Source organism: Moschus berezovskii, chromosome 27, assembly GCF_049115385.1.
Source record: "Moschus berezovskii isolate FMDL1 chromosome 27, NW_MosBer_1.0, whole genome shotgun sequence".
In the NCBI taxonomy this organism is placed as follows: Eukaryota; Metazoa; Chordata; class Mammalia; order Artiodactyla; family Moschidae; genus Moschus; species Moschus berezovskii.
In genome coordinates, this window is record NC_142486.1 from 23,434,863 (window position 1) to 23,451,675 (window position 16,813).

At 42.6% G+C, this 16,813-nt stretch overlaps 1 protein-coding gene across 5 annotated transcripts in view; it reads left to right on the plus strand.

Annotated features, from left to right (window-relative positions):
• The window catches only part of DCUN1D3 (defective in cullin neddylation 1 domain containing 3), a 59,981-nt gene extending 44,241 nt beyond the window's left edge, over window positions 1-15,740 (plus strand). For all 5 annotated transcript variants that reach the window (XM_055409621.2, XM_055409622.2, XM_055409618.2 and 2 more), the window contains 2 exons: window positions 8,422-8,957; window positions 10,329-15,740. In XM_055409621.2, the coding sequence (XP_055265596.1) occupies window positions 8,527-8,957; window positions 10,329-10,812 (915 nt within the window). In that variant the 5' untranslated portion in view covers window positions 8,422-8,526 and the 3' untranslated portion in view covers window positions 10,813-15,740. The remainder of the gene's footprint in view (window positions 1-8,421; window positions 8,958-10,328) is intronic.
• The last annotated feature ends 1,073 nt before the right edge of the window (window positions 15,741-16,813 follow it).

Below are 16,813 nucleotides of genomic sequence, written 5' to 3' on the forward strand. Positions count from 1 at the left end.
CATATCTGTACATGACTACTGGAAAACCATAACTTTGACTATAACAAATCTTTGTTGGCAGAATGATGTTTCTACTTTTTAATATGCTGTCTTGATTTGTCATCAGTTCAGTTCAGTTCAGTCGCTCAGTCGTGTCCGACTCTCCGCGACCCCATGAATCACAGCACGCCAGGCCTCCCTGTCCATCACCAACTCCCGGAGTACACTCAAACTCATGTCCACAGAGTCGGTGATGCCATCCAGCCATCTCATTCTCCGTCGTCCCCTTCTCCTCCTGCCCCCAACCTTTCCCAGCATCAGAGTCTTTTCCAGTGAGTCAACTCGTCGCATGAGGTGGCCAAAGTATTGCAGTTTCAGCTTTAGCATCAGTCCCTCCAGTGAACATCCAGGATTGATCTCCTTTAGAATGGACTGGTTGGATCTCCTTGCAGTATAAGGGACTCTCAAGAGTCTTCTCCAACACCACAGTTCAAAAGCATCGATTCTTCGGCGATCAGCTTTCTTCACAGTCCAACTCTCACATCCATACATGACCACGGGAAAAACCATTGCCTTGACTAGACGGACCTTGGTTGGCAAAGTAATGTCTCTGCTTTTTAATATACTATCAAGGTTGGTCATAACTTTCCTTCCAAGGAGCAAGCGTCTTTTAATTTCATGGCTGCAATCAGCATCTGCAGTGATTTTGGAGCCCAAAAAACAAAGTCTGACGCTGTTTCCACTGTTTCCCCATCTATTTCCCATGAAGTGATGGGACCAGATGCCATGATCTTTGTTTTCTGAATGTTGAGCTTCAAGCCAACCTTTTCACTCTCCTCTTTCACTTTCATCAAGAGGCTTTTGAGTTCCTCTTCACTTTCTGCCATAAGGGTGGTGTCATCTGCATATCTGAGGTTATTGATATTTCTCCCAGCAATCTTGATTCCAGCTTGTGCTTCTTCCAGCCCAGCGTTCCTCATGATGTACTCTGCATGTAAGTTAAATAAGCAGGGTGACAATATACAACCTTGACGTACTCCTTTTCCTATTTGGAACCAGTCTGTTGTTCCATGTCCAGTTCTAACAGTTGCTTCCTGACCTGCATACAGGTTTCTCAAGAGGCAGGTCAGGTGGTCTGGGAGTCCCATCTCTTTCAGAATGTTCCACAGTTTATTGTGATCGACACAGTCAAAGGCTTTGGCATAGCTTTCAATAAAAGAAGCAGGTGTCTTTTAATTTCATGGCTGCACTCACTGTCCACAGTGATTTTGGAACCCGCAAAGAGTTGGACATGACTAAGCGACTGAACTGAAAATAAAATCTGTCACTGTTTCCATTTTTTCCCCATCTGTTTGCCATGCAGTGGTGTGACTAGATGCCGTGATTTTAGTTTTTTGAATGTTGAGTTTTAAACCAACCTTTTCACTCTTCATTCACCCTCATCAAGAAGCTCTTTAGTTTCTTTTCACTTTCTGCCATTAGGGTGGTGTCATCTGCATATCTGAGGTTGTTAGTATTTCTCCCAGAAATCTTGATTCCAGCTTGTGATTCATTCACTTTGGCATTTTGCATGATGTACTCTGCATATAAGTTAAATAAGCAGCATGACAGTATACAGCCTTGACATATTTCTTTCCCAATTTGGAACCAGTTCATTGTCCATGTCCATTTCTATCTGTTGCTTCTTGACTTGCATATGTTTCTTAGGAGACAGGTGAGGTGGTCTGGTACTCCCATTTCTTTAAGAACTTTCCAGTTTGTTGTGATCCACACAGTCAATGGCTTTAGCATAGTCAGTGAAGCAGAAATAAATGTTTTTGTGGAATTCCCTTGCTTTTCCTATGATCCAGTGGATATTGGCAGTTTGATCTCTGGTTCCTCTGGCTTTTCTAAATCCAGCTTGTACATCTGGAATTTCTCGGTTCACATACTGCTGAAGCCTAGCTTGGAGAATTTTGAGCCTTACCTTGCTAGTATGTGAAATGAATGCAATTGTGCCGTAGTTTGAAATTTCTTTGGCATTGCCCTTATTTGGAATTGGAATGAAAACTGACCTTTTCCAGTCCTGTGAGCACTGCTGAGTTTTCCAAATTTGCTGACTTGACTGTAGCACTTTAACAGCATCATCTTTTAGGATTTTACATAGGTCTGCTAGAATTCCATCACCTCCATAAACTTTGTGGAGAAGGCAGTGGCAACCCACTCCAGTACTCTTGCCTGGAAAATCCCATGGACAGAGGAGCCTGGTAGGCTGCAGTCCGTGGGGTCGCTATGAGTCGGACATGACTGAGCGACTTCACTTTCACTTTTCACTTTCATGCATTGGAGAAAGAAATGGCAACCCACTCCAGTGTTCTTGCCTGGAGAATCCCAGGGACAGCGTAGCCTGGTGGGCTGCCATCTGTGGGGTCGCACAGAGTCGGACATGACTGAAGTGACTTAGTAGCAGCAGCAGCAGCATTAGCTTTGTTCTTAGTAATGCTTCCTCAGATCCACTTGACTTCACACTCCAGGATGTCTGGCTGTAGGTGAGTGACTACACTCCTATCGTTGTGGTTATCTGAGTCATTAAGACCTTTCTTCTATGGTTCTGTGTATTCTTTCCATCTCTTAATCTCTTCTCTTAGGTCCTTACTCACTCCCATTCTTGGATGAAATGTTTCCCCTACTATCTAATTTTTTTTGAAGAGAAATTCTCTTTCTTAGAGAATCTTTCCCATCCTGTTGTTTTCCTCTATTTCTTTACACTTCAATAGGCCTTCTTATCTCTCCTTGCTTTTCTCTGGAACTCTGCATTCAGTTGGGTATGTTTTTCCCTTTTTCTCTTTTCAGCTATTTGTAAAGCCTCTTCAGACAACCACTTTGCCTTCTTGCATTTCTTTTTCCTTGGGGTGGTTTTGGTCACTGCCTCCTGTACAGTGTTACAATCCTCCATATATAGTTCTTTATGCACTCTGCCAGATCTAATCCCTTGAACCTATTCATCACCTCCACCGTAGAATCATAAGGGATTTGATTTAGGTCATACCTGACTGGTCTAGTAGTTTTCCCTACTTAAATTTAAGACTAAATTTTGCGATAAGGAGGTCATGATCTGACCATGGTCAGCTCCCAGTCTTGTTTTTGCTAACTGTATAGAGCTCCATCTTCGGCTGCAAAGAATATATAATCAGTCTGATTTCAGTAGTGATCATTTGGTGATGTCCATGTGTAGAGTCATCTCTTGTGTTGCTGGAAAAGAGTGTTTGCTGTGACCAGTGTGTTCTCTTGGCAAAACTCTGTTAGCCTTTGCCCTGCTTCATTTTGTACTCCAAGACCAAACTTGCTTGCTACTGCAGGTTTCTCTTATTTCCAACTTTTGCATTCCAATTCCCATGATGAAAAGGACATCGTTTTTGCTGTTAGTTCTACAAGGTCTTGTAGATCTTCATAGTCAACTTTAGCTTCTTCAGCATCAATGGTTGGGGCAAAGTGATGTTGAATGGTTTGCCTTGGAAATGAACTGAGGTCACTGTTTTGTTGACTGTGAGGACTACTCCATTTCTTCTAAGGGATTCTTACCCACAGTAGTAGATATAATAGTTACCTGAATTAAATTCACCCATTCCTGTCCACTTTAGTTCACTGATTCTTAAAATGATATTCACTCTTGCCATCTCCTGCTTGACCACATCCAATTTCCTTGATTCATGGACCTAACATTCCAGGTTTCTATGCAATATTGTTTACAGCATCAGACTTGACTTTCACCACCAGACACATGCACAGTTGACTGTCGTTTCTGGTTTGGCTCAGCCAGTTCATTCATTCTGGAGGTATTAGTAATTGCCCTCTGCTCTTCCCCTGTAGCATATTGGATACCTTCCAACCTGGGGTGCTCATCTTTCAGTGTTACGTGTTTTCCCTTTTTCATACTGCTTATGGGGTTTTCACAGCAAGCATACTGGTGTGTTTTGCCATTCCCTCCTCCAGTGGACCACATTTTGTCAGTACACTTCACTATGACCCACCCATCTTGGGTGGCCCTGCACAGTGTGGCTTATAGCTTCATTGCATTACAAAGCCCCTTCACCAAAACCATGCTGTGATCTATGAAGGGGCTTCTGATATAGGTGTGTTAAGCAGTCTAGCTTAGTGGTTAAATTGAAAGTGAAATTCAGCTCAGTCGTGTCTGTTTGCAACCCCGTGGACTATACTATAGAAGTCCATGGAATTCTCCAGGCCAGAATACTGTAGTGGGTAGCCTTTCCCTTCTGCAGGGGATCTTCCCAACCCCGGGATCAAACCCAGGTCTCCCACATTATGTGTGAATTCTTTACCAGCTGAGCCACAACGAAAGCCCAAGAGTGCCGGAGTGGGTAGGCTATTCCTTCTCCAGTGGATCTTCCCAACCCAGGAATCAAACCGGGGTCTCCTGCATTGCTGGCAATTTCTTTACCAGCTGAGCTATCAGGGATTTTTCAAGTCAGACATATCAGGTTCTGCTTGTGATCCTGGGTAATCTTCTTTGCACCCCAACCTTCCTGTCTTTGAATGGAGTTGTGGTAAGCATATATGAGTTTTATTGTCCATAAAGTGCTTTGTATAATGGGTGGTGTGATATCCAGTGCTCAGTAATTGATAATTGTTGTTATTAGGAATTAGCCAACAGCTTAGTGTGTCCAGGGAAGCTTGCAACTTTAAAACACTTGAAGTGTGGCCATTCTGTGACACAGGGCTGAGCCCCTGATTGAACCAGAGAAATCTCTTGGTGCAGAACTGTTTCCCAAAGAAAGAGGTAGACAGTAAAGAAGGGAGCCCATTAGGTAATCCGGGGACCACACTCACCATCAGATCTGTAAATACTTTTTTCTGGCTTGAGAACATCACTTGCTTCAAAGGAAAGGACCAGAATGGAAGGAAGGGATCCAGCCTTCTGGCACTTTCTGACTGATCATCTGTCTAAATTGATTTCCCACTCCTTTTTTTCTTTTTATCTCTTGGGTATGTAAAATGCCTTCAGGTTTCAGCTGGTTCTGCTATGTCAGGTCATCAAAGATGCTCTCATGTGGAGGGCTTGTAAATGGGTAAATGGATTAGAACCTCTTTGGGAGGTCCATCTGTTCTGTCCCTACTTGAAGGCCTTGGCACCAGGATTTGGAGGAAGCTGGTATAATACAGCGTCTGTCCAATGGAAGCAGAGGTGAGTGGCCTAGGGTAGGTGAGTCAGTCAGAAACCAGGAAATCCTTTTATCATGCTAGATACCTGGGCTTTCCTCAGCAGCAAGAACTGAGCAGCAAAATCTGGTGAGTCAGCGTGTCTGGGAATTAGAGTTGCCAGTCTGTGAGCATGTGGAATTTGTGTAAGTTTGGGCCTTTTGTTTCTTTCAGCATTTCAATCTTAGAAACACAGATCCGGAAACCAGACTGTCCATGTGGTATAGTGCTGTTTGTTTTGGATAATTTGGTGTGAACAGGTTGCTTCTCATGTATTCTGGTCTTCCAAGAATTAACCCCCTAGCCTTTTAAATTTTTAATAAGTTGCACTATGGCTTACTAGCTATACTCTAAAAGCGTAAAAAGGCTTCAAAAAATTTACTTGGGTCTGTCATTTTCCACACCAAAACCTTTCTGAAGGGGCTTCAGTGTGTTTTTGAAACCTAAGTGAAACTGCAAATCCAAAAAGGGCATGTATAGTCATGTCTGTCATTTATTCTTTTTGAAGGTGGAGATTGGGACACACCCTGATACTATGTGATTCCAGTTAACACAGGAATGATTATGGTCTTCATTTTAAACTTGTACACTCAAATTAGAATTCCTTTTTTTTTTTTTTATTTTTTTTATTTCTAAAAAAGAATTTTATTAAAAAAGCACAAATGCAAAGAAATGAACAGAGGAAAATTTATGCGTCGAACCTGGACTGGTCACTTATGATAATATACATGCTACAATTCCATTCTCTCCAATCATTCCACCTTCACCCTCTCCCACAGAGTCCCAAAGACTGTTCTAAATGCCTATGTCTCTTTTGCAGTCTCTTATACAGGGTTCAGATTACCATTTTTCTAAATTCCATATATATGCGTTAATATACGGTATTGATGTTCTTCTTTCTGGCTTACTTCACTCTGTATAATTGGCTCCAATTTCATCCACCTCATTAAAACTGATTCAAATGCATTCTTTTTGATGGCTGAGAAATACTCCATTGTGTATATGTACCAAAGCTTTCTTATCCATTCATCTGCAGATGGACATCTAGGTTGCTTCCATGTCCTGGCTATTATAAACAGTGCTGCAATGAACATTGGAGTACATGTGTCTCTTTCAATTCTGGTTTCCTCGGTGTGTATGCCCAGGAGTGCGATCGCTGGATCATATGGCATTCCTTTTGAAGATAACTCTGAATTTATGCAAGTACTATTTGGAGGAAGTAAAGTTCTTTAGCTAAAGTTTAAAGCTCCAACTTTCTATCAAAAGCACCCTTTTACCCTACTGCCAGTCTCATTAGAGCTTTGAATTTGGATTGTGAAGGTCCATGACTCTAGAACTGGTGAGACATGGGTCTGACATTGATTTGGTCCACTTTCCCTGCTATACTTCCAAGTTTCTATTAACATAATTTCAGGGGCTGCAATTACGCTCTGTTGTGCTGTGCTTAGTCATTCAGTCATGTCCAACATGGATGTAGCCTGCCAGGCTCCTCTGTCCTTGGGGATTCTCCAGGCAAGAATACTGGAGTGGGTTGCCATGCCCTTCTCCAGGGGATCTTCCCAACCCAGAAATTGAACCCAGGTATCCCGCATTGCAGATGGATTCTTTACTGTCTGAGCCACCAGGGAAGCCCAAGAATACCAGAGCAGGTAGCCTGTCCCTTCTCTCTGGGATCTTCCTGAGCCAGAAATTGAATTGGGGTCTCCTGCATTGCAGGCAGATTCTTTAGGTAGCAAAATTTTACAAGCATTAAATTTTAGATGGATCTTCTGGTAGCCTAGTTGAAGGTAAGAATGAGTCTAAGTAGATAAAGTGTCTCCAGAGAAATCACCTCCTTCCTAGCCAAGAAATTTCTAGCAATCTTCCTATAAAACACATATACACAATGGAGTATTACTCAGCAATTAAAAAGAATACATTTGAATCAGTTCTAATGAGGTGGATGAAACTGGAGCCTATTATACAGAGTGAAGTAAGCCAGAAAGAAAAACACTGACACTGTATACTAACGCATATATATGGAATTTAGAAAGATGGTAACGATAACCCTGTATACGAGACAGCAAAAGAGACACAGGTGTATAGAACAGTCTTTTGGACTCTGTGGGAGAGGTGAGGGTGGGATGTTTTGGGAGAATGGCATTGAAACATGTATATTATCATATGTGAAACGAATCACCAGTCCAGGTTCAACGCATGATACGGGATGCTCAGAGCTGGTGCACGGGGATGACCCAGAGGGAGGATAAGGGGGGGAGGGAGGTGGGAGGGGGGTTCAGGAAGGGGAACACATTTATACCCGGTGCGGATTCATGTCAATGTATGGCAAAACCAACCAATATAATATTGTAATTTGCCTCCAATAAAAAAAATAATTAAAAAAAAGGAAATAGGATGAAAGTCAAATCAAAAAAAATAAAAAAAACCTTTTAGTTAAGTAATAAGTAAATCACTATGATGTTATGTATTAGTGCAGAGTTTTCTTTTTCATCTAGCTGTTACCCTATCATTTAGAGATTGTATTTGGGTAAATCAGCCCTTCTTTTAAAATGGAGACACCTTCTTAGAAGACTAAGCCTGCAGGCCCTATAGGACATTCACATTTAGTGTAAACTTGACTTTCCTTCTACATCCTACCTTTCTGAGAGGGGTATTTAGAAAAGAAGCTCAGCGCCTGGGACCCTTGGCATGGAATACAGTCCTGGTGGATAGGCTCCCATAGGTGGATAGAGTAAGGGTGGAGAAAGGGCTTGCAAATTCTTTACCTCATCTTTAGGGCATTATGAAACTATATATAGTTATTTTGGATGTGACCGCTCTTTCTCCCTGTTCATCCTACTTAGAAAGAAAATCTGAGAATTTTGACACTAGGGACTAGAAGATGAACCTTTTATTTGTACGTTTGGTGTTAACACAGGTTCTAATAACTTTCTTATGAGACGGCAAATTGGCAAGACAAATTTCCTTTGGTCTTCCTGATGCATTCTGCACATGAATTCTTTGTGATCTGTGTTACCTTAAGAATTTTAGGAATTTCCGTTATTGGTTCTCCATATGTGTCCTTGCCACTGCATTTCCAAGGTGAACGTATAGGTCTGTGAGGAAGGTGATGGTGAACTTAGGGTATTTCCACTAGTTCATGGTTGGCTCATTGCAAGAATGGTGTTGCACTGTACAGTCCCTGGAGGAGAGCTTGCATACTCTGTCTTCCTGTTCAGTGGTGATTGCTCTTTAATTTTCTTCTAGGTTGGCTGGCTCCTCTGGCTGATGGCATGTTGAGGCACATGGGCCAGTGGCAACGAGGGCATCCAATCCAGAGAGGGCCGCTCTAGAGGCCAGGCCACCAGTATCATGGGCCAGTGTGTCACCAAGTGTAAGAATCCCTCATCAACTCTGGGTAGCAAGAATGGAGACCGTGACCCCAGCAGCAAGTCACATGGTAGGCGGAGTGCAAGCCACCGTGAGGAACAACTGCCAGCCTGTGGCAAGCCAGGTGGAGATATTCTTGTCAATGGGACCAAGAAGGCAGAGGCTGCTACTGAGGCCTGCCAGCTGCCAACATCCTCTGGAGATGCTGGGAGGGAGCCCAAGTCAAATGCCGAGGAGTCTTCTTTGCAGAGGTTGGAAGAACTGTTCAGGCGCTATAAGGATGAACGGGAGGATGCAATTTTGGAGGAAGGCATGGAGCGCTTTTGCAATGATCTATGTGTGGACCCCACGGAATTTCGAGTGCTGCTTTTGGCTTGGAAGTTCCAGGCTGCTACCATGTGCAAATTCACCAGGTTAGTCACAAATACTTGGTGTCACCAGGTGACCAGAGGAGGAAAGAGAGCACCGTTGAGCAGTGGTGCCCAGCTAGAAGTGGGCACCAGCAGTGCTTGCCTGAAGTTAGATTATCCATGCTGCCAAGCTGCTGTCCCACCCCACTGCTGTTTCAGACTTTTTCTTTTCTTTCACTCCTTTGTCAGTTCACTTACTTCCTTACTCGGTGTTATTGTGCACCTATCATGTGTCAGGCATTGAGTGCCACTGGGGATGTGCTTTAGTCGCTGTATGAAGCTTGCTGCCCCTTTTAGCTCTTCGAACAATACCCTTAGCCACCCTATGTGCCAGTAAGGACAGCTGGCCCCAGTTATCAGCTAGTGCGTGCGTGCACAGTCATGTCCAGCTCTTTGTGACCCTGTGGACCATAACCTGCCAGGCTCTTCTGTCTGTGGTATTTTCTGGGTAAGAATACTGGAGTGTGTTGCCATTTCCTCCTCCAGGGGATCTTCCCAACCCAGGGATCGAACCCGTATCTCCTGCGTTGACAGGCTGATTCTTTACCACTGAGCCACCTGGAAAGTCCTGTCAACCCGTAGTTAGGTACACTGATATGATCATGCATTCCTATAGAGATTATTGGTGGGAGACAACATAACAGGGTCACTACAAGGTGTGGTTTGCAGAGCACTGGATTATAAGTAAGAAGAATTGACTTTGAGAACCCCTCGATAAAACTTCTAGTCCCTGGGTAGGTTACTCAGCAGACCTCAGATGTTCTATCTTCAGAACATACAGAATCTCGAAGAACATGATCAGTGTGAGACCATGTTGTAAGCCAGAAGTGTTATATATAGATGTTAAAAAATACACATACAATTTTTGCTTTTTAGTAACAGAACTTTGATCTCTGGTGGCAGTTTCCCCAGGTTCATCCAGAATCTTTGGACTCCAAAAATTTTCCTTGTCGGTAACCAAAAATATTCCAAAAACAAACAACCCCTATAGAATCAAAAGGAAAACAAGCAGACTCCCTCCCCATCTCCAGGGAAAGTCTGCAGCTTAGTCACTATTGCAGAATGAGAACGGCATGGAGCAGACTTTGAGTCTGGCTTTGGAAAGATGAACAGAGGAGTGAAGGAGCTGTTACCAGCTGCCTGCCATGTGCCTGGCACTGTTAAAAGCTGACATAACAACTGGTTTAGTTAAACCCTGTGAAGTAGGGTAGTATTCTCACCATTTGGCAGATAAAATAGGATCGCTAGTAGTAGAGGAGTTGGAGTTCAAATCCCGACAGCCTCACAGTTATGCTCTTAATTGTGATACTATATTGCCTCTCAGTAAATGATATCATTTGCAATTATTAATTGTGCCCCTCCTTCCTGTTGCAGGAAGGAGTTTTTTGACGGCTGCAAAGCAATAAGTGCAGACAGCATTGATGGGATCTGTGCACGGTTCCCTAGCCTTTTAACAGAAGCCAAACAAGAGGATAAATTCAAGGATCTCTACCGGTTTACATTTCAGTTTGGCCTGGACTCTGAAGAAGGGCAGCGGTCACTGCATCGAGAAATAGCCATTGCCCTGTGGAAACTCGTCTTTACCCAGAACAATCCTCCGGTATTGGACCAGTGGCTAAACTTCCTAACAGAGAACCCCTCGGGGATCAAGGGCATCTCCAGGGACACTTGGAATATGTTCCTTAACTTCACTCAGGTGATTGGCCCTGACCTCAGCAACTATAGCGAAGATGAGGCCTGGCCAAGTCTCTTCGATACCTTTGTGGAGTGGGAAATGGAGCGAAGGAAAAGAGAAGGGGAAGGGAGAGGTGCACTCAGCTCAGGGCCCGAGGGCTTGTGTCCCGAGGAGCAGACTTAGTGGCTCTGTCTCAGGAGCAGCAGCAAGGATCTGCCTGCTGCCCTGCAGTCAACCAAGGAATTGGACCTTTCTGGAAATTACTGAAGATCCGGATATTTTCTACTTTACACCTTTCTCTGCCTTGTATCTGAAAGGGCTCTAAAATGCTGTATCATGTTTTAGGCACTTTCTTCACTTTTGGTTATTTTGGTTATTTCCCTTTTTTGGGGAGGGGTCCCCCAAAATATTTGAACCTGGCTACATGTTGTATATCTTTCTTTTTTTTTTTTTTTTTTGAAGCCTTCAGATAGAATAAGCCTGCCACTTCTTGCACAAATTAGATTTTTTCTTTTTTTTTTATGGTGGGGGAGGGTGTAGAGCAGGTAGTAGGGAATGGGACAGTTAGGTTGAATTATCATTATAAAATGATACAGTGCCAGATCTCAGTTTTGCATATTCTTATTTTTCAGGGCAGGTCTGTACTGTGTGTAGTGCTGTTTACATGGTTGAATTTAGGTTGTAATAATTACTTTTAAAGATTTACAGCGTTGAATTTTGAATTAGCAGTGTTAACTGTTAACCACATTGCATTAATTCCCAAGCGATTTAAAGTTCTTGGAGAGCCAAGGCCGGCCAAGAGCATTTGTAGTCTGGTGATGACCCCCTTTTAAGCTAATTTATCTGAAACTCTTTACTTTTCTCACTTCTTGCTCATTCCTTCTTTGACCTATTGCATTTCATGTTAAGTTTATCCATCAACATGCTTCACCTGTCAGTCAAGTGAGCAGTTTTGTTAGAACACATTGTACTGAGAACCACTTAAGCATTGAATGCAGAGAAAGCAGTGCTACCTCAGTTTTGCTGGAAGTAGACTGATAGTTTTCTTTCTTTGATGAATTTTCTGTATTTTCATGTTGTAAGTGGAAATACTTTTTTCTTTTTTCATTTGCTTTGGAGCCAAAGTTTCTGTTCCTGGTGGTCGGAAAACTGTGCCTGCCGGCCAACTGACTTGAAGGAAAACTGTGGTATGGAGCTCTGCTTGAATTTTTTATTTTATTTTTTTTCCTTGAGTATCATCAGCTTACTTGTCTGGCAAGTGCAGGAGCCTGGGGTTGGCCTGAACTCTGCCAAACAAATACATAAGTGTATTTAATAGTTAAACGTGTGCCCTTTCCCTTCTTGCTGCACCGTGTTGTCACTTAACCCCCAGAAGTTATTTATTTTCTTCTTTGTTAATGTCAGGCTTATTTGGGGGTAATGTGATGACTATTTAGGTTTACATGACCCTCCTCACCTTTTCCTACCCCCAAATATGTATATATACATATATATGTATATATTTTACCTATATTATATATATATATACACATATATGTATCTATATTCCTTTGTTTCTTTGCCTGCTAAAACTAGCTGTAAAAGGGAGCTGCCTTCAATATACAAAGTATAAGAGTGTCAGGGAGCATCATAATGAAGGCTTTTGAATCTGAATTTAGATCATTTTCATTAAAAATGAATTTCTCAGTCCTTTCCTCACAAGAGGGAGTCCCAGTTCCCTAGACACCACCACTTGCTTGCTCTGTAAGGCCAGCTTTGGCTCACCTGCTACACAGGAGCTGACTGGTCCTACCTGGTTTTAGTAGAGGGTCCTTCTTACTTTTCCATTAAAAAAAAATGTCCTCATAAAACTGTACTGGAAGGATGGATGGCAGGAACTTGTACCGTTCAGCTTCCAATACTTTGGAACAGATTGAAAAGGGATTTTTTAAATAAAAATTTATAAAAATATTTATACTCTTGAGGCAGTGAGAGTTTGTCTGTTAAATATTTGGAGTTTTCTCCTTCAGCTTACCGCCCATCTCCCTCCCAGGTATATGTTTCTTAGCCTGGGCAGGAATTGCTTATTTTGAGTTCTTTTATTACTAACCTATGGCTCTGGGCTCCCATCTTTACAAAGATGATTTAAGGAGTTTCTGCAGTCAATGCTTTTGTAAAATTGGTATTGACATAGGCAACATATATATATTTTTTAATCCGAACCCTGAGATTTGCCCCTTTTACAGGAGTGGATGGGAAACTAAAGCCAGCCATAGTAGTTAGCAATACTGCTGGAAAGCTGATGGGTCCCAGTCCAGATATCTGGCTTTGTTCTAGCCTAAGACACAAGATCCTTGTAGACAGTTTCTAAGGGTCCTAGCAGGTTCTGTGGGCTCAGTTGAAGTCAAGGTACTTAGACTGAGGTATTGAGACTGCCATCTCATCCAGTCAATTTACAACCCCATTTTTCCTCAGTTCTGGGTTGGGCAGAGGTGAAGGTTAAAACCTTAACCTAGCAAGCTGCTTCTAGCCAGTTAAGGCTTTTTCTGTCTCAGATCAGAAGGATGTACGGAGAGGACACAAAATGCTGAGTATCCTAAGGACTCTGGAGGAACTGGATTCCTTCCCCAGCCTACAAGAAAGCATTCTATGCATTAGGTGTGCTATGATGGATTTTTAAAAACACACTCAGCTTCCTCAACAAAAGAGCCATTTAAAATATTTTTGGTTATATATTTAATGGTCTATTTGTTACACAAATGCAAATTAGAAACCTGAAAAGGGAATGGTTAGGGAGGGACTTAGTTTCCTTCCAGGTTTGCGTCTTTGATGCAAGGAATTCAAGCTTATGCAGTCACATGGACCAGTGCTTGACTTTCTCATGGCTATAGGAAAAGCAGTTTTCTGCAGAGGGGTCCAAGATAGAGTGTGTGTGTAGGGTTTGCAGTTACACTTCTGGGAAATGAGAGGTTCCTGTTCCTCTTCACCTACAGATAGGTTTGCTGCTTAATGAGTGAGCAGTAATTGTGCTGAAGAGGTCAATGCATGCCCCTCAGGTAAGCCAATGCACACTTCACTTTAAACAATAGGACACCAGAGTGGTGTGGTCAGGGGCAGGATGTGGATGCTATTTTGAAAACAGGCAAATACCAGAGTGACCACAACAAATGGGAGTGTGTTGGGAAGTTGGTTTTTGGCAGCAGTTTTGTGAGCTTCTATGGTATTTCTTTAGCAATTGATTAGAAAGCAATATGAGATGAAGTGTGCTTCACTGCATTGCTCTTCCCCTATACCTGCCAAATGTGAATGTATCATTCTTCTCCTGCCTCTCGTAATGACACTTTGCTATACTTAAGCTAGTTGCCTTAGCAGTTCTCCCCGCCAGATGTGCTCACATGTGTGAGTTTGGTTCAAGATTCCATTTCTACCCTTCTGGTAAGAAAAAAAAATTTAGAGCTAGGTAGAGATCCAAATTTCAGCCAAGCCCTCAGGTTCAAGGAAATCCAACAGAAAATGTACAAGGCAGTGTTTTCAATATTAAACTTTCCTAAGGAAGGCATAAACTAGCCTTCTTAGAGAGGAAGAAAGGATTAAGCCACATATTTATTAGTGGGTCTTAAAACAGTATGGATCTCCCAAGGACTGGTGGCAAAATTCAGTCCTCAGTGCTGGAGCCTGCAGGGTGTGGGACTCCATAGTTCATGTGATGGGCGCATATAGTATACTACACCAAACTATTAAATAGTGATGGGAAATTACTTAGATAAGGATCTGATATAAAAGTTTAAAAACCAAAACATCTGTGTTTGGGGCCATGTTTGGTTTGCATTTAAAAGTCAAGTCTTCAGTGCAGTGAGGCCCAAAGGTAGACACAGTTATACAAGTATAAAGGCTGGAAGAAAGCTGCTGCTGCTAGGTTTGTTTTGCTGTAATAGCCCGCTTTGCCACTCTTCTTGTGTGTCTGGTTAGTGATGACCTGAACATCTTGGTAAATGGGTAACTGACAAAGGTCTTCCCTGGGGGACTCAGCAGTATCTTGTTTAAATGTGTGTGTGTGTTAATTCACTTCAGTCATATCCGACTCTGTGTGGCCCTGTGGACTGTAGCCAGCCAGACTCCTCTGTCCATGGGATTCTCCCCGGCAAGAATACTGGAGTGGGTTGCCATGCCCTCATCCAAGAGATCTTCCCAACCCAGGGATTGAACTGGCGTCTCTTATGTCTCCTGCATTGGCAGGTGGATTCTTTACCACTAGCACTACCTGGGAAGCCCTTGTTTAAACAAGATGGACTAAAAGGACTGTTAAGTCATTAAAGTGTTAATCATGTAACATTGATCCTCCTCTTACTCCACAGTTTTCTGAATCTCATAGAGGGGTTTCCCGCCCACTCCCCATTCAGAGTTTACACCTTTATTAAGTTGTAATCATTAGCATTTATCCAGGTTAACCTTGACTAGCACTGCCTTACACTGAGGATCTGCAGGTGTTTTTCCTCACTGAAAAACAAAATTGAGTAACCATCAGATTCTGTTTCTGATTCAGGTGCTGGAGTTATCATATCCTTCTCCCTATTCCTCTCTTTGAAAACTGAGCCTGCTCTTCTACCATCCACCTTCCCTACAACTTTCAACATAAATCTTGCATATTGCCAAAGGAAGCCATTCAGCAGCTGCTATGGTTTCTTCCCCCAACACATTTATTCTCGGAGAAGTGTCTTCCTTCTAACCCTGGTCCTAAGCCCCCTGAGTTTGTTATTAATTGCTCTTACCTGTTGCACTAATGAATATGATTCTAGGTTTCAAAGGAGGGATTTGAAGCAATAGGCAAATGGGGCTTGGATAAACTGGTCCTACAAATAAGATACCCTGCCTTATCCCGCTGAGGTGATGAGTCCACTACTCATGTGACCCTCCACCTTTGTGGATTCCTCTTGGTTTGTGACCAGCGTGTCTGTTTCTTGAAGTTGTACAGACTTGTTGACAAAAGTCAATACTTTGATTTGTATTCTCTGCACTGTTGCACTCTCCAAATGGCTCCTTGAATATTTTTATTAACTTGTTACACACATTATTGTCTACTTTTTTATTTGGAAGGTAACCTGCTGTTGGACTTAATAAATTTGTTTACTTGACTAATGACAGTTCTGCAAGAAACAAAAAACCACCCCCCAAACAAAAAATATCTGTGACTTCATTCTGGGGTGAGCTTTACCCACCAGGAGCCTCTTCCAACATAATAGACGGCAAATCCTGTGCTTTGGAAAACTGTCCAGATCACACAGGATCCCCAGCTACAAATACGGATGTTGATCTCCAACTCACCAAGCTTAACGGCTTTTCGAGTCCCAGTACTTATAGGCAAGAAGCAAATGCGTCCTGACAGGGCCACTACCTAAACAGTCTTACCTGTCAACTGATGTGGATTCCCATGAAGAATAAAAAGTGAATTAGCAGTCTTTTAATAGTTGGCTCCTATATCTACTAAATTGGCAGTGATTAAGGCAAAGGAGGCAAGCTGAAAACTGTCAGGTGCTACTGTTCTGTGATTTTTGGCAAGTTAGTGAAATTCTGAGTTTCCTTTTAGTCATCTGTAAAATCAAGGGAGACTTATTTCTATCAATGTTAGGATTTAAAAGAACATCCATGATTTATAAAGCACCTAAGAGACAAAAGTTTAAGGTTTCCAAAGGCTGTTAGGTAATGCAGGGAATACAGATAATAGGATTGGAATGGTCACATATGACCTTTCAAAAGTCACTGCCTCTCCTGGGGACTCAACTTCCCTATGCCAAATTGGGAGGATAGTGGGCTTAGAGTAACATGGTCCCTAATGGCTCCCTCTGGCTCTTACATTCTAGAAGTCTAACTGTGGTAGACCTTGTTTAGTCACTGAGTCGTGTCTGACTCTTTTGCGACCCCATGGACTATAGCCCGCCAGGCCCCTCTTGTCCATGGGTTTCCCAGGCAATAATACTGGAGTGGGTTGCCATTTTCTTCTCTAGCAGATATTCCCAACCCAGGGATTGAAACTGCGTCTCCTGCGTTGACAGATGGATTCTTGACCATTGAGCCATCAGGAAATCTAGGGGATGACTTTTTCCTCACTTAAAAAATGTACTTTTTTTCCCAGCTGGCTCTTGGGCTTGTGTCTTTGGGTTTTTGAGTTACTGAGCCCAGCCAGGGCCTTACAAATAAGAGGTATGGG